We start from the raw sequence: 26,545 nt of genomic DNA, 5'->3' as shown, positions 1-26,545 counted from the left end.
CACGCGTAGACAAAGACATTTTAATAGTAGTTAAGACTGTATGGAATAATTAACAAGCGGCCGCCGCGCTTTGCCTTGAAATACAATAGTAATATAATTCATGCTCACGGGCGGAATCGTGAGCGCACTTTAATCGAAAACTAAGCTCCGCGGCCTTCGTGTCATCGCCGACACTCGTCGTCAATCGTTCCCCGCGGCACTGTACACGCTCGGCAACTCACGAAATGATCGCGTGCGGAATATCCGGCGGCGACGGCGGCGGCGGCGACGATACACCGAAGTCGAGAAGCGGCTGCGGACGGCGAGCGCGACAGACCGACTGGACCGTGTTGGTGCACGGCCTGTGCGCCGCCATAATCGCACTGATCACGCTCCGGATCCTGCCGGCGTTGGCCGCGTGTTTGGTCGGCGTGTGCTTCCTGCAGTCGCCGGTGCTCAGAACGCTGTCGTCCGGACTGTTCCGATTCCTCGGGCCGCGAGGCCGCAGATCAGCCAACCCGAATGGCGGCGGTATTGGAACCGGTCGCGGTGGCCGACGAAGGAGTTCGCTTGAGCCGCAGGCTCCGTCGACAAGCGGCGACGAAGTTCCGTCGACAAGCTGCGGTGACGTTCTGCCGAGATCGCCGTCAACAAACTCTTTGCCGGTCGTCAAACGTAGTCTGCGATTGCTGGTGCCAGTGATGCAAGGCATCCAGCGCTCCGTCGTTACTCGCCCGAAACGTCCGAGGCGGTCGTCGCTTAGGCGTTGTCGCGACAATGTCGCCACCGTCACCGCTTGCGACAATATCATCACGAAAACCGTCGAGACGGTTTCGAGTTATCGGGCCGACAACGATGCCGTTCACTGTAGCCAGTACGTGGTATGCGCCACCAGAGAATACCGATGATACAGTCATTATAGCGCATATATATTATAATATAAATAGATTTAAACTATTCTGTGGTAATTCATATATGCGTAGATCGGGTATACTCGATAGTCCATGCGTTTGACGGGCTTTCGATTTAAAAGCCACTACGGTGACATTTTTTTATTTATTATTATGGCGAGTTTCGTTAACAATCTCTATAGGCACTGAATAAACCGATTATCGCGTATATAATTTTTATATATTATGCAGTCGTCGTTATAGTTAATGCGCATAAAAAAAAAAAAGGTCGAGTTTACAGTAACGCGTATGTCGTCTGTCGTGCCGCGTTCAAAAGTTTAGCTCAACACGACTAAGCAATCAGCATATACGATAAAAGCCGCAAGGCACAAAAGACGGCGTAGCTGTGGACCCAGCTTAACTGAACGCGCGTTATATAGTGTTTAAGTTTGTATTATGTATTTTAAATTTAAGGAACTTGACTTATAATACGCGTACACGTTTTTTTAATGTGAACGTTTTATATTTGGTGGTATTTTTTATATTAGAATATTAGAATTTCATTTTTAATTCCCGCCAAATAGGTTAATGCGCATAAAAACAAGACCATTTACAGGCATTAACTATATATTGTTATGTATTATTATATATTATATTACGTTATTAATTTATTAATAATATTCAAATAACAATATTACATTATTATAAATGTGTGATTAAAAAAGTGATGAAGAAATATAACTTTTTTGTTTATATTTTATTGTTTTAGATCTTGTATTATACATGTATTGAAATTTGTATAACAAATTAAATTTGTATTATTGAATATAGTATAATTGATTTTTAGTAAATTAAAAATACTTTATTTTAAAAGATACACACATAAGCGTTTACATAAACAATTTGGAAGAAAAAACAATTGACATTTTTTTAACAAGTTATATTATTACCAATTACTTATAGAACAAAAACATTTTTAAGTTATTATTTTTTTTTTTTTTTTTTTTGTACACTATCTTATTGATAAAATAATTCTATACCAGTTTTAAGTAAATGGAGTCGATGTTTAATTTATAAGGTATACATTTGGAGGAAGGGGGGTTGAAATTTTAAATCTCCCCTTAAAGTTTGGTAAAAATCGCCAAGGTAATTGGGAAATATAACAATATAATGTACTCGTGATTTGTTTTCATTTTAATTCTCATCACTCAATTGGTAAAAAAAATATTGAAAAATGTTCTAAAACGAAAAAAAAATGTAAAATAAAAATCAATTATATAGAATCGTATATACGAAACATTTTCTAAGCATCGTCTATGATGTTCCAAAAAAAAGTCATCAATATCCGATCCTTAATTATTATATACCTGCTACCTACAGCCAAAAAGGCAAAAAATATGTGATAGGTATACTTCCTCAACATTTGTATATGTAAGTACACAATTCTTTAAAAAATAAAAAGATTCATAATCGATTTAAAGTATGAGAATACATGACTTATGAGCTATGTAAATGAATTGTAAAAAATTAAACAATTTAAAAAAAAATACAATTAGTATGTTGAACCCAATATCAAAATATTTATTGTATACGACTATTTAATTTGGTAGTAAATTTATTTTTACGCATTACGCTTATACGCAATATATTACATTATAATTGTATATTGATTTATTGATTTATTTTGTAATATTTACCGAGATACTACCTAAACATTTATCATGAAAAAATTGCACATTTTCAAAGTTTATTGCAATCCAATTAATTTGGATACATTAAATATACACTACACTCAATAGTCTACACTCTTTCAATCTGAAATGTACTGCCATATCATGACTATTGGTATTGTGATACGTCATATCTATATAGTATAAATACCAAAGGATAAATTATTATAAATACCAATCTAACATCATCAGATTTCTTTTCTTATCACCAAATGTACTTGTTTTTAATTTTAAAAATTGTAAATTCTTAAATTGTTAATTTTTAATTAAAAAAAAATACCAATTGGCAAAGACCGATCGCTCAAGCTAGATAATTTATATACATACACTACGGCAATACGATTTATGAAATGTTTATTATATATATCAAAAAATAATAATTGGTTACATTTTACTTTCCATGTTACATTATGATAATATATATTGAGATATCTACATGACTACATGACTACATAATATTTGAATAATGGTAAACGAAACAATGTCGCTACGATAATTTATCAAAAATAAATATATTAAAACACCATAATATTGAATATTTATATATTTTATTATAACAAACATCGTCATACGTAATAGGCAATTTTGAATTTTTATATACATATATGTATGTATAGGTATTTTATTATATTTTTATAAGTACATCATACAAAATGAAACTAACTACAATAAATATTCTGAACAACAATCGTATATAATATAAATAAATTGTATACATAATATAGTTGTAGAAGAACTAGTAAAAAAAACATTCAATTTTACACCAAAGAGAATCAAAAGTATAATAAGCAAAAATACTACGTATTAAGTGAAAATAATGTAGTAGCTAGCCAGTAATTCATCGTCATGGTAACTACGCTATATAGATTAATCAACGTCCTAATAACTGACGCCAACGGGTATCAATACGGATGCGTTTCCGAATATCGTCAGTCTACTCTCAACCTTCAAACTGTCAAAAACTAAGAAAACCAGCGGAAGAATAAGAAGAAACAAGACCCAGACGATCGGCGGCGAACCCAGTAAGTGAAGTGAAGAGAACAATAACCGAAAGCAGATCGCAGTCAACAGATACCTATCACCGGACGAACACCATCGACTACACAGGGAAAAGAGTTGTCGTTGATCGACGCGCATTCAGTCGTGTGGCGTGATGCCGCAGACGTCTGCAGCGTACACTTTACCCTACGCGACGGCACTTCGAGAACGTTCGTCGGTCGTCATAGGCATGACGATCCCGATAATCGATTAGCTCTGAGCGGTGCACGTCGATAATATGACAGCCGTCGGTCAACACGCCGTTACTGAAGTCCGCTGTGATAGGCTATCGGCTAATTCCGTACTAGTTCACGACGTTTGGTCGACAATTCTGTCGTTAGTATTTTGACGGGGCGCACAAAAAGATTTCACCGGCCGTCGTCCGTGAGGACATTGGTGTGGTGTGCGATGCCGAGTCGGCACTACCGCAACTACCCGAGCCAGCTGAGGCGAACAACCAGATAGTGCCCCGCCCCAGTGCGCACTCTTATGTGGCCCACCACATTACATCCCCCCCCCAGCCTCAACGTAGACCGTGGTTACCGAGCCGGCAGTAGCCGGTTAGCTCGGATCGTCGTCACGTGTCTGGGACGGGTGAGGACCGGGGTGAGGAACTTCGCATATGTTCCCCGCCGATGCCATACCGTATTGCCACAAGCGGTGTGATTACCTTGAGCCACTCGAAAGGGCTAGGACCGAAGGGCGCAGATACGGACAACGGTGGGTCGCGTCGTGGTCACCAGTTTGGCGGAGCGCACAAAAACGACAGGCCGACGTCCGTGAGGACATTCGTCTGGTGTTCGCGGCAGGTCTGTATATAGACCATGTCTGCCGGTGGTCGCAGCTGGGTAGAACCTGGCGAAGCAGTGCGCCGCTCAGTCGACACTGCCCGAGCCAGTCGAGGCGAACAACCAGGTGAGTCTTATGTGGCCCACCCACCACAGTATCTTCCGGTCTGATCGTATTGCTACGATCCGGTGTAGTCGATGGTGTTCGTCCGGTGATAGGTATTTGTTGACTGCGAGCTGCTTTCGGTTATTGTTCTCTTCACTTCACTTACTGGGTTCGCCGCCGATCGTCTGGGTCTTGTTTCTTCTTATTCTTCCGCTGGTTTTCTTAGTTTTTGACAGTTTGAAGGTTGAGAGTAGACTGACGATATTCGGAAACGCATCCGTATTGATACCCGTTGGCGTCAGTTATTAGGACGTTGATTAATCTATATAGCGTAGTTACCATGACGATGAATTACTGGCTAGCTACTACATTATTTTCACTTAATACGTAGTATTTTTGCTTATTATACTTTTGATTCTCTTTGGTGTAAAATTGAATGTTTTTTTTACTAGTTCTTCTACAACTATATTATGCATACAATTAATAAAACAATAATATGTATAATATGTAAATCCTTCTCAAAATCTGAAATACTCAAAATTATTTAAGTATCCCAGGTAAATTTATTAATTAAATATCAATTTAGAGCAACAATTAATGAATAATACCCAAATTATAATTTTTTTTTTAAAACTTATCTCTTATAGTTACCTATATTATGTTGATATTATAGTATAATATAAATATTAAATAAGGTAAATCGTTACTTTGTAATACAAATACATAATTGGTTAAACCTTCTATACAGTAGCCTCTCGTAAGTAAGTGACGCAGAGCCATAGTATTGAAATTCTGGGTTCGCCATTGCCCATTGTATGTAGTACTTAGAAACAATTTACAATGGTATAAACAAAGATTTTATCTATGCACATATAATAATACAGGTACAGGGGCCCCACAAAACCTAATTGCGACACTGCGTGTACTGGAATAAATGTTTAAGTTTAACCGCGATATATTTTCCGTATCCTAGTCTTGGCCTCTTGGGAATATTTCGCGCCGCGTCCGTTCGTACCCGTACGTACTTATGTCATCAGGTTCTTGATCAAAACGTTTTCGCGTCACCAACGAGTGCGTTTACAGTGGTGCGTGCAATAAAATTCTTGCTGAATGAATTGCAATATAGGTACATACTAATAATCTACGTCGTATTTACGAGCCGCTTCAATTTATCCAGTTCGATGAAAAACGTCAACCGTTTTTCGATGAATACCTTACTATACTACTTACTATATGATTAAAACAAAATATCAGGTACTTATATATTATTAAGTAATATAAGTTTATTCCGCGATTCGAGTAATATTATGCACAGCAAAATAAATGACAATTAAACCTTTTCGTCCGCTTCCAAAATTAACGGCGTCTAAATGTAACAGTGGATACTGCGGGCTCAGTTCTTGCACTTGTTGAGATATTCGCAACATTAGCATAGAACTATATAGTTAAGTTATTAAACCTGAGAGTTCTCGTCTTTCCAAAACTTTAGTGAGTATATTGAATGTTGACCATTTGGTGGTTCTTTTTATAAGGTTTGCAGTGATTTTGACATCGGTCGTAATATTTTGTATCATTTACTAATGAATGTAATTATGATAAATTTACATTATGAAAATCGAGTAAATTAATCAATGTGATTTTTACTTTTTTTTGATACAATAATACTAAAAAACAGTGACATGGACTCGAATATTTTTCATACTAAAATATTATATAGTTGAAAATAGCAACAATAGATATGTATAGTTTTTATATCGAAAATAATTTTTTTTTTAACACATTCACTGCGTTAAATGATTAGTTGCGAAACGTTCGAAGTGTCACAAAATATGTATTATAATGTTTCGCTAGGAGCGCGCCACTAATTTGCATATTTGAATTAGTGTCAGATATCATCGACAGGCGCACTTGGTGATGAAATTATTCTTACATATTTCTAGGGAGGATATAATTTTTATTTTTCCTAACAGGTAGGTTAATGGTTGGTTACCTATAAGTGGTACAACTATTTATATTAAGTGTGTTTTCAAATCGACATGAATATTCTGAATACCTTATTCATATTTTCTGTGTATTTATAGTAGGTACTTATACCTATTATTATTTAAACACTTTCTATCGATATACTGATGAGCAATAATTATTTTTATAATGAATTTAAGCATGAAGTAACTTATTAAACCTCTTTTTGAACTTCTGATATAATAAATTGTTTGTATTTTTTTTACTTGACAAGATTTTTTTAGACAGAATTTACAGTTTATTTTTTTTTTATTTAAAAAAAAAATGCAATTGTCTGTTTCTGACTGGGCATGCATATGCGATTCCCGCCAAAAGAATTACACTATGTACACAAGTGAACCGTAGATAATACATATAATGTACTGGTACTGCATACGCCACGATCCTAACGAATGACTTTTGAACTAAGCGGGCGAAACCAGTTTTTCGTGTAGTGTGTACTGAAACATCTGAAACATCTGAAACTAAACAGAATCGATGAGCTATTGAGTTCTGATTCTGATAGTATCACTGTCGTTCAATTCAATTTAATATAAATGTATGTTTTATGTAATATACTAATATACATTTAAATATAAAAGCACAGGTATACTTGTGATTATATTATTGCCGCAAAAAATATCAACGAGTCGTATTGCAATCGGATAAAAACAAAGTACGTAGATCATAGTACATAATCAGTAATTTTATACTTTTATGCTAGATTAATACATTTACACCGGGTACGTGTATTAATTTTTATTTGTTTATTTGATAAGTATTTTTTTCAATAAAATAATAAACAAGAGAATTCGCTTCTGTTATATATTACGTACTGTAAGTACCACAATATTCTATGTTATACCTATAGGTTACGAGACGAGTGCATGTTATTTTTAAATTTTGAATAGGTTGATAGATTACTATAATAGATGTGTTAAATATGAATTATGTGTCTCGCCGTCTCGGTATTAAGTCATTGTGTACGAAAAAAAGATTCTGTAAATAAGAGACTGCAGGTTAATCGGCATCCATAGGCGTGCGCAGACCTGTATTTCGGGGGGGTGCCTACAATTTTTTCGGGCCCTCTCTTAACAAGACATGTACATATTTTAATAAATTATAATGCCTGAATAAACATTACTTAAATTATATCACATATTAATCAATAGTATTACTAGTACCAAGTTATATAATATTTCATTTTAGATAGTTTGATCTAAAATCTATTTTCAAGATAATTGCAATATATTTAATTTATTATTTTTACTTTTGTAGTCAATAACATCTAGCTGTTATAATCATAATAAGTTTACCACGGAAATTTAAAACATTTTAAGTTGTATTATTTTTTTTTCTCAAAACATAATTTTTTACAACATATTTCAGAAAAAATATCATTTTTATTCTAGTAACATTAGTTAAAATACGGACCCATATATATGCTATAGGACTTAAATTTTAGTGCCCCAATTACATGTCGGGGGGTGCCCAGGCACACCCGGAACCCCCCGTGCGCACGCCTATGTCGGCATCTATTTCTATGGATCTAGTTATACCCATAGGCCCAAATAGAGGGTGCTGGGTGGCTTAGCCCCCCCCCCTAAAAAAAAACTTATTTATTAATATATATTTATAATTAACTAAAAAACTGTTTCGTGATAATTTAAAAGCATTATCCAATATAGACCTGATCTACAACCCCCCTGCCCCACCAAATTTCAAACACTATTTGCGCCTATGGTTATACCTACTACAATAAAATTGAAATTTGTATTATGTTCTTCAATTCTTCATTATTCAGTAGATTAATATATTTTTTTCCAATGACATCGCGTGTAGGCAGTAACCACGATTAAATATTCTAAGTTAACTATCAGATACTGATGTACCATAAATTATTGTAAATTTATTTATGGAATAATATGAGTAGGTATATAACTAGTCCAACTATTTTGATAATTACGTTGTTTATATTAAGTTGTTTACTGCTATGTGCCTATGTATTTTAGAAAATGATAATGTAAACATTTGATGACCAAAAATTCAAACCTATGGTTAATTCTTTTTGAATTCCAATCAGTTTCGATTTCGTCAAAAATTGTTATATCGTAAATATTCCCGTTTTCATCACTTTTTATTAGTTTTTCCTACATAAAAACTAAGAATATGTAAATACTGAGATATTTCCTATGACCTACCCTCTCTTTATGCATACTCCATGAATTATGAATTATTATCTAAAACATAATGCATACATGAAAAGAAAATACACATATCATTATTATTATTGTAAAACCAACATACATAACTCATAAATGTAATAATATCAGTAACATATTAATATCTATTATAATTATGTAAATGTTAAATGTAGAAATTTATAGGAACGAATTTTCATCTTCCTAATAAAGTAGAAAACAAGCTTATAAATACATATATATATATTTAAATACAATAACTGAGTTAAGGTTTAATTTTATTAAATATATATACCAATATATATAATTAAATACACATTGGTATAAATGTATACCAATGTGTATTTGATATTTGAATATAAGTATATACTAATTACATAGGCAATAGGTCACCTATCATTTTTTTTTGTACAAATAACTACTTATTATTGTCAGATTATATACATTTATAGTAATTAATAATTAAATTTAAATGTATCGCGTATAAATGAACGGGTGAATATTGAGTAATATAGAAGGCGTCATAGATAAAATAAATTATAATTACAGTAGAAATCAGTTATATCGAGTTTTAAGAGCCAGCCAGTTTTTCTCGTTATAATCGGTAGCTCGTTATATGCGGTTAGAACGAGCATTCGTTGTAACCGATTAAAAGCGGGAAATACAAAAATAAAACTGACGACTTTTTTTATTTTACTTATAATCGAGATTAATACTGAATTTATATACATTACTAATACATTTATTGTTTATTATTATTAATTATTATAATTGGAGATATAATACTTTATTTATCAATACATATTACTTAAACATAATTATAATAAAACACTTGAATTTAATTTCTTAAAATAATCTTTAATCTTCGTGTATTACGTGTTGATCGATGTTTCTAATAAAGACAACAATTTTCTTTCAACATCTGTACTATCATATTTTGTGTAATAAAATTTTTCTAGTGTCCTCAATGCAGCACGATCATTATCTGGCTCAATTTGTTGGCTGGCTATGATATTTTGACTATATCTTCATCCGTTGAAATTTCTGACGTTATGAGGTCGTCATCAATTTGGACGTAGTCCTCATCGATGTCATTAATCAAACCATTGTCTACTTGTAGCTGTGTGATATCGGTCGTAACGTCACAAAAACCTGCATGCCGAAAGCAATTAGCAATCCCCGTTGATGTTACATTACACCAAGCTTTATCCAGCATTATTATGGCATCCAAAACAGTTATTTTTGATTCTACTTAATTCTTAACATCCTCAATTATTTTGAGTACCAACTGATTCCGGTAATGAGCTTTAATGTTCCTTATAACGCCCGGGTCCATCGGTTGAAGTACAGCAGTAGTGTTGGCGGGCAAAAATACAAGTTTAATAAATATTATATAATTATACCATACACACAATACAAGCTATTTCTTAATATTCATAATTATTGCCTATGCGTTACTCCTTACCTCTGGATCTATTCAAAATTATTGAAATGTATGAATTAAAAATTAAAATATCAGGTAATACAAATTATTCCTCAACACGGCGATGATAATTTTTCTCAATAAATCGGTATTAGGTAGATGATATTATATTAGTGTTTCTAAGACTGTATTCCTGGCAGTAGAATACCCGGGAATTTCAATTAGTGGGGGAATATATGTTATAAGTAATAATACATTTTAATGAATTGTTGTAGTCCTCAAAACAGTGGGGTTTTTTGACTTATAAGTCAATTATTTATAAACAATAAGTTATTGATAATAATCAAGAGTAGTAACTTTATAACAATTCTCATATCTAATAAGTTGTTTTCTGAGTCAGCAAAAAAAAAATCGATGCCCCCCATAAAACCTCTAACGTTCGCCCCCTGGGCACGCCATCGCCACTGGTTCCACGAAACCCAGGAGTTCCATAGAGATTACTTAAGAGTCTGGTTTTTAGGGTATAATAGACTATTATAAAATCAGTGATTATGCGAAACTTACATGTTTTTTTAAAAAACCGTTGAAGAAAATTACTTTGATAAACAGCTAAAGATAAGTGGTGGCTAGTGGAAAAAAAGGTAAGTAATAAATGTACAATAAATACCGTGTTGGCACTTACCTTTTTAAATCACTTAAATATTCTAAACGGGGTTCTCAGCTTATGTATCGACATAAACAAAACATCGCAACAGACTTGATATCAAACCTAACATGAGATTTCAACTTTCATCAATAAAGCCTAATATTAAGTGTACCTGTCCTGTTATAACGAAAACAATTTCAATTGTCTGATTAAAATTAAAATTTAAAAGTCCAGTGGTGTCTATTATGTTAAGAAGTTTTGGTTAATTCTGAAAATATTTTCTAAATTAAATAAATATTATTATTATATGAAATAATTATATCCAAATAATGTTATTTGGAATTTGCAGTAGTGCTATGTCATCTATATTCTCATCAATTGTATGTTTGTTAAAAATGTGGTATTAGGATAATAAAATGTGTCATTTTGTCAGTAGACAATAAATCACATTATACCAATATTTGGACAGTTCATATTATGTTAAAATATATAAATTACAACAAGTATATTTAATATTTTAATAATTCGATTTATTGCATTAAAATGTTTTTTTATTATTATTTATTATTTGAAATATATTGTATAATTATAATGTTTAACACAAAAATTATATCAATATACTATTTAAGTATACAAATTAATACATAAATATATATATATATATATAAAAAAAAAACAAAAAAATATAAAATATATCTCACCATTTCAGATCTTTTGTAGACAATTATAAACTATTTGTTCAGTAAGTAATACAAAATATATTAACTGCCTTATACATTATAATATTAAATCACATTCACATCAATTGGCAAGACAATTGCGTGTACCTACCTAAATACAATTATGGTAAAAGTATAATTTTTTATCACTTAGTAATTAAAATTTATAGTTGCACAGAGATACGTAAAAATATAAAAACTAAGTAGATAGGTGGGTGGTAGCCAGAGAGGCTTTAAAATATCTTAACATTTAACTGTTGTTTTAGATATTTCATTATAAGACTTATAGATGTACTACAAGGGGTCTTACACTTTCAATCCACAATATTAACAAATTTAAATTATACTTAATATATATATATATATTTTCTATCCAATAAAATCTAAAAAAAATCACAAGATATGATCACAAAAATTACACGTTACATTTGTATTGTTAGTACCTTTGACCGTGATTCAATAATGTTACTATAATAATATTACATACTTTGGTTTTCTTTGTTTTATAACCAGCACATTTTTTTTTTTATTGCTTACATTACCAATACTACGATGTCAAAGCTAGACCCAACTTAGCCAACATCATTTGTTTTCGCAGTCTTACGATTTCCCAGTACATATCGTTTTCTAGAAAAAAAAAGATATGAAATATTAAGAAAAAGGTTAAAAATTTATATTTCATTGTCATAGTAATTACTTATATGCTTTTACAATGCTTTGAAGTTTAATTTAATCAAGTTATTGGTGCTCATTTCGTGAAAATTAAATTAGGTGGTCTCATGTAAATATATATTAAAAATTATTTAATTACATAAGTGGATGTGTAAGCATAACATATTGTGTTATATCTGACTAAAACAAACAAGCTTTTATTGAAGCTGCTTTCCTCATTTCTAATTTTATAACTTAACTATTCAAATCAGATGAACATAACAATAACAAAATTGATTTAATTTAAAAATTATTATAACTGTATAACCTATTAAAGTTAGAACAATGCATTTATACTAATAATTTTCATTACAATAAAATCAAAGACGTTAATACATTTAATACAAAAAAAATTTTCTTGGGAATTTTACTATTTTACGTAGTTGAAGTTTGGTTACAAAATGAGAAATATGAAAAGCTTGTTCACTATCATGAGTGCGTGATGTAATACATAGATTCATAACAAAATAATATGCTACTTTTGTATTTTTTTGTGTAATAATATTTTAACAAAATTTGTTTTTTTAATTTCGGTTTTGGAGCTAAGTGAGGGAATAACTACAAGTTGTACTATACTAACAAATATTTTATCTGTGAAATTAACTGTGTGAATTTAAATCCTAATCTATATGTTTATGCAATTCATAGTAATGTATCACATACATGTGTATTTTACATGTATTCTGCTATAAACTAAAAATATCAAGTGTCAATAATAAAATTCAATGAACACATGTAATAACAATTTGGTGAATTAAAATTGCTATATATAATTGGAAAATTTATTATTAAATCTACAATTTTTGGTTTGTCTACAATACTTCTAAGTGAAAATATTATAAATAATTTTTAATCCGTATGTAGAATTAATATTAAATATTACTTATATTTTAGTTATATATGTATGCTTGTTTGAATCTTATTATGTTCCATTGTAACTAGTGTTCGAGGTGTAAACCTATAAATTATTTTATTTGAAGATCTTCACTATTTTATTAAATTATGTTCACATAGATTCCATTAAATCTGATTATCTAATCTTGATACTAATGTAATATTATTATATTCATTTTTATTTTCAATGCACAAAATTAACTTAATGAAAATTATTATTTAACTACACTATGGTATTTTAGTAATTATTTTTATTTAGAATACACAGAAGATAATTACATTTCATTAAACATAATTACTAATTACTGTGATTTGTACTAAAACTAACTTCATTATAAGAATTTAAAATTTAATTTAAATCCAAAAATTCTAGAAATTATCAATATATATTTAGAATACAGAATTACAATAATTTAAATATGTTAGAGAGAAATCAGTTACCTTAACCCGCCGTGAGTCGCATCATTATTTGTAATATGTGTGGTCGTACACGGTGTTTTTGACCGTGTCCTTATATCTCATATATTTTTTAACATTTAACATATAAATACATTTATTAATGATTTACAAAAATTATACTTTATTTATTTATTATATTTTACAATAAAAATTGGTATTACTGGTACTATTATACTTAAGATTTAAGTGAAAATAAATTAAAAATAATTTGATTGAAAAAATATGTTTGAATAAAATACAGTTTTGATATTATTCTGAAAATATTGCAATCTTTGAAGAAATAAGAGGTAAGTGACTGGGTAATTGTTTTTGTTGGTTTTTCAATTTAAAATTATATGCCGACGAAAATAATACATAATAAAATTGATACTAAATATAGTCACACACGGTATTTTTGGCCGATTACGGACTTTAAAAAAAGCTATAAATTCGACAAATAATAATTGACTGTTCTAAATAGTTTTAAAAAATAGGTTGACATGTACATTAAAGGTAATAAAATGCACTAAATAAAGTCAATTACTCACAAAGACTTATTAGTAAAATAATAAACTCATAGTCTAAAAGACCATGAAGCAACTCATGGCGGGTTAAATTGATAAAAATTCTAACTTAAATTATAGTTTTTCTTGTTTATATTATAAATAAAAAAACAAAAGTACTATTTACAACTATTACACAACTAATTGTTTATGATAATTGTTAACAGTGAAAGTATTTTTTTTTCATCCTATGCTGTAAAAAGTTAAGGTATATTACTGTGTTACAAACCTAGACTTTTGACTAAGCCTCTTTGAATGTATCTGAGATAGTTGAGGAAATCACATACAGCTGTAATCTAAAAACATAATTTCAGTTGCTTGTTATTTAACACAAATCAAAACAATTTGGTGATATCAAATGTAAAGAAATTAATGTAAAATTAAAATGGCATAAAAACAAAACTTACTCTATTTCGACAAATTTGTGATATGCAATAGCATTCGCTATCTGCTCCGCCTAAATTCATTCTATAGAGACATAATAATGGCAATTCCATTAGTGCACATTTTCTAAAATAAAAAAAAAAAATATGAATATTAATTACTCTTAATAAACAATATTATTTTAATTATAAGTATTTTTATAGTGGATATAGTGGTAACAATTTATTAATTTTTATCATTAATTACTTATACAACCATTTATTATAATCACTTTTGTAAGACCCAATCCTAAATAGATAATGCCAACTTTATAGATTTAATAAAATCAATACACCTGTGTACCATCATTCAATCATTAACCATTGTGATAATTTTAATATATATTCATTAAAGTTTAATATAAATTAATTGTTTATAAGACTATTCTCTATAACTAATACATTTAGGTATCATCAAACAAAAGAATACCATTCCCAACTATTTAAATAAAGAAAGAAAATTAAAGTAATTTTTTTTTCTCTTACTTTGGAAAATGAGATTTTGACTTGTCCATAGATTCAATAAAAAGATTCCCAGATTCTATTGCATTTCTAACATCCATTGCCAAAGTTGAATTATTAAATTCCAGACATTGATCGATATCTTCTCTGTATATTCTACTTATGAAGGCATCTGATTTGTCTAAAGTAGGAGATTTCATCCAAAGAACAAATTCACGATGCACGTTTGGATCAATCTTGAAATATCATAAGTTAAATAAGTTTAATATTGTAGTTAAAATTATAATACAATATTAAAGATAAAAAAAAATATAACGTTTGTATTTACCTCAGCACTATTAGATATGTCTAAAGTTTCTATGTCTGTTACTCCTTGGTTAGACTTTTGCTTTAATGGAGAATCAGGTGGCGAATTTTCTCGGCCGTACTTTAAGTTATTATGTGAAGGAGATCTCTTATGTTTACGATAAAATAATCCAACTCCACTTAATCCTCCTTTAAAATAATAAACATATATTAATTTTTATAAATTGGCTTAAAATAATGTTATTATAATCATTAATGAATATAATATAATAATAATAAAATAAACAGTTACACATAATTAATATTTTATATTTGAAAAAATAAATTTGTATTAACCTACTTCTAAAAAAGGAAATACATACTTAATAAAATAGTACACATTACATATGATGTTTATTCAAAAACAAATACTTCAACTTTCACCAATGTATTTACGAAATATTTGTTTACTACCAACTTGTTACAACGTAAAAGCTTAATAAATATTAGATACACAGTATTTCTTAAATTATAATGTCTATTTTACATATTTCTGTAGAAAATGAATAAATATCCAGAGAACATAGAAATAATTTGTGCAAGAGAGGAACATAAACCAAATATAAAATCAACAATGAAGGATTTTTATTTGGATGAACCGGTTTTCAAAGCTCAAAAGATAGATGTTGAAAAATTAGATAACTGCTTTTATGGATATAAAGAAGAAGACTTCACAATAATAGCCATTGATAAAAATAATAAAGCTGTGGCATCTTTAGCTATAAATAGTATAACAAAACCTGATAATGCATTGAAACAAAAAATTAATGCTGGTTAGTGAATTTTGATTTAATTAATATGATATTCTTATAATAAATATTTAATTTTTTTTAGATCAATATAATAAAAGCAATATAGATTTGTATAGTGCTTTAAGATTTTGGTCATCAATTCAGAGTGAGCCATGTCTATTCAAAATGTTAAATGTAGACACAATGTGGGAGATTAAAACCTTAGCAACAGCACAACAATACCGAAATCTTGGATTGTCAACAGCTTTAGCAAAAAAATCGTTTGAAGCAGCTTTGCTCAATGATGATATCTCAATTATTTGCATGGACTGTACTAATTACTTTAGTGCAAAAATAGCTCAGAATCTAGGAATGGAGTGTGTGGTAAAAAAACATTTTAGTGAATACACAGACGATAATGGGCACCCTTGGATAAAGAACATACCCAAACCACCAAATGATACAGTAAATGTGTTTATTTTTAAGAAAAAGAATTACAAAAATAAAGTTTAATTAATGATGTCTTGGTAATCTATGTAAAAATATGATAAGTAAATTAATTATTGCACTTAATCCATGACTGTATCTATATAATATCTATTAATATAAACAATAAATTAATTTGTAAATTAACAATTGTGCAAATAATTGTAAATTATACACCATATCACATTTATTAATTTATTACTATATTATTTTATATAGTAGTACAAGTTATCTATAATTTATTCTTTTTAATTATTTCAGTAAATTTTGTGACTTTAAAAATATTATCCATAATAAATTTTTACCTGGCATTGAGATACTGTCTTCTCTTGATAAATTAGGATGACTTGGTGTAGAAGTTAGTACAAGAGTTTTTAATGCTGTCACTTCTGCAGATAAAACATCCACTTTCATTGAAGATTCTTTTAATGCTCTTGTTGCAGCTGCCTGACGTAAATTTGCTTCTTTTACCATATTATGAGCTTCCTACATTAAAAAATATGTCAAAATAATTATCAAATTAATACTCTATTAAGTTACTAACTTGAAATAGACTAGCAGTCAATTCTTCTAATTCTGATTCAACATCAGCACGTATTCTACTTAAACGCGATACTTCTTCATCCCTAAGTTTTAATGTTTCATTGGCTTTTTTTAATTCTTCTTCAAGCCTAGCAAATGCATGTTCTTTTACTTCATTAACTGATCTATCCCAGCTAGATGCTGAAGATTCCATTCCACTATCAGTATCAGGGTCAGGAACTGCAGAATCTATGATTTGAGTTTCAATTGGTTCGTCTTTATCGACCATTCGTTCACTGAGCAGGCACTCCTTAATACCAGCATAGGATGCACCGTTTTTTGTTACTAAACAATCCCCTTTGACAGTAGCAAAGCAGACCAGATGTTTTTTTGGCGATAATATCAACTCATTATCATTAGCCATTTGGGTAATTTCAGGAACATTGAGAGATTTGTCAATGACATCAGACTCCGATAATGTGTTCATTACAAAACGTTAATTGATTATTTTGTATAAACCTAAATCCAACAAATTCAAGTCTTATCAATATTATTTATTTAAAATGACATATGTTATATATATATAATTTTTTACTTAACTACTAATATTATCAAGATAGAAAATATTAGTTTAAGTGTTTCATAATATTAAAATTGAAAAATATGATATGTCATGCACAAAAAGTTCATCTAGGCAATTTCTATAAGTAGAATTAGTAGAAGTGAAATTAGATGATCTTAAAAATATTTTCCAAATTTTATGTGTAAAAAAAAACTGATAAAGGCTACAAAAAAGTAATATATTACCTTAAGCAAAAGAATTTGACAGTTTACTATTACTTCCAAAAAAAATGTATACATATTTATATTCACATAGAAATATGTATAGGTAGGTACAATTGATTATATAATTAAAAATAGGTATAAATAAATATTTTAGATTAAAATAAATATTTTTTTTAGATAATGCTTTATTATTTATTTAATACATTTTTAATACATAGTATTATTGATTATATTACATTAAATAAAGCTAAATAGATTTAAAAGTTTCAATATTTTAGAGAATAAAAAACCAGAATGAATTCAAACATCAAAGCCACAAAAATGAGATAACATTGTTAACAAAAAACGATAAACATACTTATAATGAATTTAAAGAATAAATATCTGTTTTGCTATCAATTCAAAAACAAAATAAACATAAGTACATACCTATAATGTAAACAGGAAACAAATGAAAACAAGATTTCTTCTTTGTATGCAAAAAAAAAACTATAAGTATTTAGATATGTTTATATTATATAAGACATCTGGTCAGAATTGGCCGTGAGCAATCATAAAAATTCGAAATTCTAAAAATATAATTTGGGCTATAAAAGCGTGTAATAATAAATTGTCGCGGTTAAAATAGATCGCGAAAAGCAAAACTAAGATCTCGGGTAAGCCAAAGGACGTTTTTTTGGACTATTTATTTTTCGTCAAGTCTCCCGGACTTTGGTCCGAGCAACGTAGAATAATAATAATAATATTTAAAATGTTTACCGCGTAGAAAGCGATAGGTATCCAAGTGTCATGCGTCCGCAGTCCGCACTACTTTCACCGTTTATGTGAATCATTGACTGCAGACGACTAATGACGTTTGACAAATACGGTAGGTACATATTGTACACATTGTGTATTACAATAACGTTTAATATAAACATGTCGTTTAAACAGTCAGCGACAAGAAGGAAACGAATCCGGGGAAACATATGTCAAGCGCCAATTAATAGTCATAGTCGCGGGGGCCGCGATACCACTTACTACATAGTATGGCGGGCAATAATCACTCGATGGCGAGAGAACGAATAAAAATAATATTAAAATTGTTCGGGACTTACGGATCTGGTTCGGTGCCATCGTGCATGTACGTGAAGGTAAAAGATACTTTGCGGACTCGATTCTAATATAATATTATTATTAATACTCAATATTTAAAGTGTACAATCGCCGGATCGTAAAGGACGGATATATTATGTGGCACGCGACTGAGCGGACACTGTTAAGTGTTATTGCGATCCAAATAATAGTGCAATATAATAATAACTATTATTAATTTATATATTATAACAAAAATTAAATACGACGACGGTGATAATACTCGGAAACAATAACACGGACGACACGCAGCTCAAGCGAACTACAGACACTGCGGCTTGACCCTGATAACGACAAACGATTTATCACGGGAAACAATTATTATTATTATTATTATTATTTAGGTGGTTTGTGTTATAACTTATTATTACTATCTTGTGGTAGTGACGCGCGCAGCGAAACGTTGCGTCCGCGATGTGAAAGCGTCGTGTCGGTGGGTCCGTGAACCGCCGGGTGGGGGTAACGGACTCGGCGGCGGCAGCGTGTCCTAGCGCCGCGACCGAAATTATCGCACGCTACGTGGTCCAGGAACGCATACGGTAATTCGCGATCGTACAATATAAATCTACTCGGACTATAAAAAAAAATGTTTGATGGATAATAACGGGTGACGACTGCCGAGTGCCGGGTAATAAATAATAATCGTATTATGATCTTGTGGAAGTATGTAATAACATATTGCAGCTATTAGCTTATCGCCCACGAATGATGCCACGATGATGGGTATACACAATACACTATATAGGGGCAATGAGGCATAATCTGGGTGCTGCACCTAGTGCACCTTGTGGCAATAACATAATATTATATCATAACATTATTTTTCAAAACAACCATGGTATGACAACGCAAAAAAATATTCATTTTTAAAATAAATACGGTTGAGTTGATAAAAAAAAATTTACTTTATTTACGCAAAATTTACCAAGGACTGAAAGAATTTTAGACTATAAGACTAGGTACCGTAATGTTTTCGATCAATTTAATATTTCAATAAGTTATAACTTGTTATGTAGCCGATGTAGGAACTGTCTATATAAGTTGAGACAGTTGAGTAATATTATGCATTTTTTATTACTTTGTTACTTGTATAGTTATATATTCAAACTCGCAGACACGTAGAAAAGATTTCTTTACATTGTGGTGCTTATCTATATCTATTCAGTTTTCACATCTCAGGATTAATTTTTTCCCGTTCTCGTCATTTTCAAAATATGAATACTCATTTTTGTCGCTAACAATTTTATACGTGTTGGGTAAACAATTTAACATCAAATATAAATGCATATTTATTTAACAATGAGGGTTAAATAATTATAATAATTAGGTAGATTTATTAATATGTTATTAGTTGTTAGTACAATAGTATTATATTACATTATATTATCCTACTATATTATATTATAATATGTATAATACATTTAATAATTTATTATATTTATAAATGCAAATCTGTACATATTATTCACCAAGAATGATTGCCGTCTCCTCCTAAATATACATATCTGCTTATAGTCACTAGTCATTATTTGATCTTTTTATTGTTCAAATAATTGATAAATTGCATACGAGTACCTATAACGTTCAAATTTCCTAGTGTTATTTATTTACCATATCCCACACAACCATATGTTTAATGTTATAAATTAAAACATTGATGTAAATTGAATAATTTCAGAGTTTATCTTGGGGCATATTGATTTCCGTTACCATCATCATGAATACTCTACACTTATTTTACAGCAGTGACATTCGCAGGTTAGGTTTATTAAGTATAAAATAATTTAATAAGTATAATATTGTACTTATACATACCTACCTACCTATAATTTTATTGTTCTAATGTCATATAGTATGTTATAGTATATTTTTAATACCTAATTAATTGTTATATTGGTGGTTACACATCAGTTATTGATAGTTATTAATAAATACTTATTAAAATATTAGGTGACTCATTATTATTTGTAGACTAGTAGCTTTTATAAAATATATCAACGACATTATTTAGACTAGTTTTATTTAAAGATTATTATAATATATGTATAATTATATATAATATATGTAATAATTATAATTGGATTAAAGTTAATTTAACAGTACATAGATATTGTACTACTACTACCTACTAAATAATACTATACTATAACAGATTATAAACATTAATATAGTAATATTAATGTATACATACTTATATCAATATTAGGTAACAATTTACATGCTATTTATACTAAACTAATGTCTAATATTAATAATATTACATTACGGCGTACTCCGAAAGCATTCCCTTGGCGTCGTCGGTTTCAAACGAAAATATTATACTTGAATAAGTTATTAATGGTTAAAAATAATCGAAATTGTTTTAAATTAAAACAAATGCTTATATTTATAAAAAATTTAAATATTAAAACTCTATCCGACGAATGCACAGGAAATATTCTTCTTCATAAAATGTATAATAAGTGCCTTTGCTCTAATCTGAATCAGAGAGTCGTAATCGTGGATATACGGAATATTATTGTTCCTATATTATGTGGAAGATAGATAGAAAATAAATGTTCGTATAACTAAAGAGTCATAGTTTATAATTTATAATGTAGGGTTTATATTCAAACTGTTATTTTAATACTTATTTTATTTATACAATCCTTCTTCTTCTTCTATCAGATTAATGGTCCCTGTAAGTTGTAACAGGGCCTAAGCTACCACAAGCAATTCTATCCATCTTTCCTTATTAAATGCCAGGTCAACTGACACATTTTTTCCAACATGTTTTTCTTTGAAATTATTTATACGATTACTTGTTTTTAAACCTAAAGCACATTTAATAAGTATAGTACCTATTTCCTATTGGCTATTTATTTCTGTGGCTCTACCAAGTCTACCAGTTTATTATAAGAAAATTTATTATTATCCACATTATTTTTTTTATAAAAATATCATCATTAATATAAATATATAATATCATATATATATTATTATAAATATTGAAAAAAAATCATGGGAGAGAAAATGTGTACTCTCATCCCTTTAACTCTTTCATTAACCTTCATTCGACCACCCTTGATAGATATTATTATATTTTATAACTATTATTGGTTTCGATTTTCAAATATTTATTTTTATTTTTAAGAAATCTTTTAATAATTAATAGTTTAAGATAGTGCTAGATAGTGTCTACAGAGATATAGCCTTTCACAGTTTAGCCTTAAATTTCTACATATTAGACAGGTACCGACATTCGTGTTGCAACTATCGATTATATTTTCTACAATTCGTATTCATTTGTAATTAGCGAACTAGTTTCACAGCAGTTTTTGTGCGAATATACAGTCAAATATAGATATAATATATGTATATTGCTAAGGTAATAGTGTAGTCATATGGACTCTGCATATTTTATACAATATGCCTTATCGTCAAGTTCTTCGCCAAGTATACCTAATCGGTTACAACATAATAATAGACTCGGAAATAAGGTATAATATGCTAGTTTTGAAATGTGTCAGGTACGCCGTCGAATTATCCCATGGTTATACATATGTACGATTATACATAAGACACATATAATAATATACCTATGTATAAATTTATGTATACAATAACTGGACACACACACGCGTATATATATATATAATGACATCTCTCTGTAATTATGAATGTTACGCGAATTATTATGCTCTTTTCAGGCTCACTTGGACTCGGACAGCGAACCGTACCATATAATTTATGTACAGATTGCATATACCTAGGCACTTGTGCATACAGAGTGTCTCTGATGTCCAGCTTCAAACACAAGACTCGTGTGCTATATAGTATATAGGTACTATGTATGTAGTATATTTGAATACTCATGTCCCGTATAATTGATAGAATAATAATTAGTAAATATCTATATAATACAATTTTTAATATGTAAAACATTATGTATATTATGTACTTTTACATAATGTGTGGCAACAAATGATATAGGTATTAAGTAAATTTATAAATATACGTATCAACTGTATGTGTCTCTGTGACCGATTAAAATTACGATGGGCTACAAGAAAAAACACTGTCTAAAAGGACGAAATATACCCCCTCGTAGCGCCATTAAAAAAACGCTTGCCAAGTGAGTGATCGGCATGTAAACTTTCTTGATTTTCAAATGTTAGAAATTTATTAATTGTATGCAATATGTAGGTACCTATGTATTTTATTTTCATTTTATTTAGTGAGATAGATCTTCGAAACCGGAGAGCGGATTTTGTTGTTTGGAGTCATGTTAGATTCTAAGAGAACTGTCAGTGAAGATTTTCAGAACTTTATCTTTTATAGTTAATTCTCTACAGAGCTTCAAAAAAAATTAAAACACATTTTATTGGGCGTTTTTTATATTTTTCAGCTTTATAGCTTTGTAGAGAGTTAACGATCGAAAATAAAGTTCTGAAAATGTTCACTCTACTTTTCCTAGCCAATGTGAATCTAACAAGACCTCAAAGAACAAAATCCGTTATCCAGTTTCGGTAATCTACCACACTAAATGTAAATCTAGCAAAAAAATAACTATTTTTTTAACTGTGAACATTTTTAATTTCACAATTTGGATCTACTTGATAATCCCTTTTTATTTTTGTAATGAGCTATCGACCAACTTTTTAGCTATAATAGTTTTGGAGAAAAGTTAAAAAAAAATAGAAATTTTGGGACTGTTCAATCCGACGTTTTTGTAGATTCAAATCGTAGTTATACCACTTGGCCGCTTGGGTGTGATATCGGATCCCTCTCATTAATATTTGATGTTAAAGTAGCTTAATTATCCACCAACTCATTACAACTGAGTTACATTTTTATAATTTTCCTATTTAACACAAATTCTTGAAGTTTTCAAAATTCAGACTTTTTTCATTTCAATAACATACTTAATTGATTAAAAAAATAAAAATCAAAAAAGTAAAAATATGTAATTATTATATACGTCTTAATAATATATTATGTATATCTCAGATTTTTGTGAAATGCTCGAATGCTCGAAAAGAACAGTAAAAGTTTGAATTTGAAAAAAAAATATGCTATACGAAAAATATGATAATTTATAATAATATTTTATCACCGATAATCGAGTATATTATCTACAGTATAATTATAATAATTATTCAATAATTTCAATATATAGTTATATCAGTTTATATGTATTTCTAAAATAATGAGAAAAAAACTAAAAAGTTGCGATAGTGACAAAGTGTTGCACGATGAGTCAGAGGTGCCCAATTTATATATGTAATCAATAGGTAATCATAATTCATAGTATAATAACACAATATATATTATTATTATTGTATACTTATATTATATATATATATTCATCCTTATTATTGTCGAATAACAGACGTGACAACACAAATAATTTATATATACCTTTATTGCCTATCTTCAGGGAATATTATTACAATATATAGTAAATATATAAAAGAACAACGAACTTTTATGTTATAGTCACAATACAAGTAATTTAGCATATCATACAATCATAAAACGTAGTTGTAGTGTATAATACATAATATAACCGTATAATTAACCAATAACTGATCTTTCAGCATCTGAAAAAAATCTTTTTCAATTCATCATGATACATTAATACGAGCCCATACTAACGCTTTAAGATACCTAACCACTTTTTTTTCTACGGTCATCCTCATCATGTCCTTATCTACAGTTTTAATTGTATAGCATTGTTTCATTTCGAAGTTTTATTCATTGTCCATTATTATACTATTTTATATTATATTTGTCATCATGCTGTACATTTTTTTTCTTGTAAACTTTACCTGTTTATATTACTAAATGTATGATTTATATCTTCGAAATATGTACATCGTACTTTTATTACGTATTTTAGAATAATAATATCGGTAGGTACTCAAAATTCAAACATTATTGATGTAAGCGTAATGTAAATTAAAAAAAAATAAAATTTGTTTAGTAAGTTTTATAATCCATTATTGATAAGTTTTTAAAAATTAAAACATACGTCATACAAGCACTGCATTTGTTTGCAATCTGCATAAACCACAACACATTATAATTCTTTTAACAACTATATATTGCTAGGTACGTATGTAGTAAATACTCGTTATAACTCTTATTAAATTATTTTTATAATTTTTTTTACATACAAATATAAATTAAAATCTAATGTTTGTACATAGTAATTGGTTTTATTCACAAACATTACTATGATAAAGATAATAAAATGTATACCTATACAATATGAGAAATGTATAAAATAATGTATATTACATTTTTCAAACAATACTATTTTTTGTAATAATGAATGCTTACGCAGATACAATAATGATTAGCACATAATATATCACACATGCATTCATTCATTATTTTTATCTGAAATATTGAGAAAGCTTATACTTTATAATGTATATTGTATACCATATATATATATATACTATATAGGTACATATGCTATATGAGCAAAGATGAAAGGTCACACTAGTAATCTATCAAAGCTATCAAAGATTTAAGATACTTGTAACATTTTATACCATTATATTTTTTTTTGATATACCTACCTACAATTTAAAACAACAATGTTCATAATATTAAAACAAACATGATAACATATTACAAAATAGTATTCGCATAAAACGAATTATTAAAAATCAAAAAAACTAAAAAAAAAAATAATAAATGCAACGCCAAATTATACTATCATAGTAGGTATATTTATCAATATTTACGTTCTGTGAATAAAAACATTATTACAATAACCTATACTATTTAGTCTTTATAAATTAAAAATCGTGAAATCTTCCCGATCACCTTGTTGGTAATTTTACGATTGAGTACCTATTACAAGTTTATGACCGTCAATATGTTATTCAATAATATCCAAGGATCACTGAACAAAAATAAAATAAACAAAACGAAGCGAAACACCTACTATGGAAGGTCTTGATTATCTTAACAATGTTCAATGGATTATAATATATTATATATTATAATATTAATTATAAATAATATAATACTCGAATCATACGTTAGTTTTTGATGTAACCAACATTAATTTGTAAATATTATTTTTTTGCCGCTTATTTTTAAAATGTGTACAAAAAACAAGGATTAAACTTATCGACCAAATAAAAAATGTAATTTAAGAACGTCAAAATTTCCATATAATATGACAACTTTAATTATTTCCATCGTCATCATATATTGTCAATATTAAAATCAGTGCCGGCCCAAGATATTATGGCGCCCTTAAAAATGTAATAACTTATTATTATAGAGAAATGTAATTATTACACACCGTTATTATGTAAAAAATTTTTTACTAAAACATAAGTTTTTACAATTTTTTGAGCACCTACAAATGCGCTTCCGGCGCCCCGGGTGACTGCCCGGTTCGCCCGTGCCTTGGGCCGCCACTGATTAAAATATTATTTCGTTTGTCGTTCACAGATGAATTATAATGAGATATGATGATGTACGTCCAAATAATACAACCATAGTAGGTTATTACTTAGGTATTAT

The 26,545-nt window shown here is 29.3% G+C and overlaps 3 protein-coding genes across 5 annotated transcripts; 2 read left to right on the top strand and 1 right to left on the bottom strand.

The window, feature by feature from the left end:
* The first annotated feature begins 149 nt into the window (after positions 1–149).
* Positions 150–1,592, top strand: LOC113553989. Its single transcript, XM_026957607.1, has one exon. The coding sequence runs from the start codon at positions 225–227 to the stop codon at positions 885–887; it is 663 nt and encodes a 220-aa protein (XP_026813408.1). The 5' UTR covers positions 150–224; the 3' UTR covers positions 888–1,592.
* A 5,407-nt stretch (positions 1,593–6,999) lies between these two features.
* Positions 7,000–16,660, top strand: LOC113553331. Its single transcript, XM_026956614.1, has 3 exons — positions 7,000–7,208; positions 15,856–16,129; positions 16,191–16,660. Exons 2-3 carry the CDS (start codon positions 15,859–15,861, stop codon positions 16,598–16,600), a joined length of 681 nt encoding a protein of 226 aa, XP_026812415.1. The 5' UTR covers positions 7,000–7,208; positions 15,856–15,858; the 3' UTR covers positions 16,601–16,660.
* LOC113553330 (guanine nucleotide exchange factor for Rab-3A-like) lies at positions 11,863–19,296 on the bottom strand. Of its 3 annotated transcripts, none has more exons than XM_026956610.1 (8): positions 18,979–19,296; positions 17,118–17,614; positions 16,879–17,059; positions 15,340–15,506; positions 15,036–15,247; positions 14,535–14,637; positions 14,357–14,423; positions 11,863–12,148 (listed from the first exon to the last, which is right to left on the bottom strand). In XM_026956610.1, the coding sequence occupies exons 2-8, from the start codon at positions 17,580–17,582 to the stop codon at positions 12,069–12,071; spliced, it is 1,275 nt and encodes a 424-aa protein (XP_026812411.1). In that variant the 5' UTR covers positions 17,583–17,614; positions 18,979–19,296; the 3' UTR covers positions 11,863–12,068. The 3 variants fall into 3 exon arrangements, with proteins under 3 accessions (XP_026812411.1, XP_026812413.1, XP_026812414.1); XM_026956612.1 differs by lacking the exon at positions 18,979–19,296 and adding an exon at positions 18,311–18,605; XM_026956613.1 differs by lacking the exon at positions 18,979–19,296 and adding an exon at positions 17,903–17,995.
* Positions 19,297–26,545: the final 7,249 nt, after the last annotated feature.

Source organism: Rhopalosiphum maidis, chromosome 2 (genome assembly GCF_003676215.2).
Source record: "Rhopalosiphum maidis isolate BTI-1 chromosome 2, ASM367621v3, whole genome shotgun sequence".
Classification (NCBI taxonomy): Eukaryota; Metazoa; Arthropoda; class Insecta; order Hemiptera; family Aphididae; genus Rhopalosiphum; species Rhopalosiphum maidis.
Note: the sequence above shows the minus strand (reverse complement) of the source record. Positions and strands in the feature narration are given on the sequence as shown.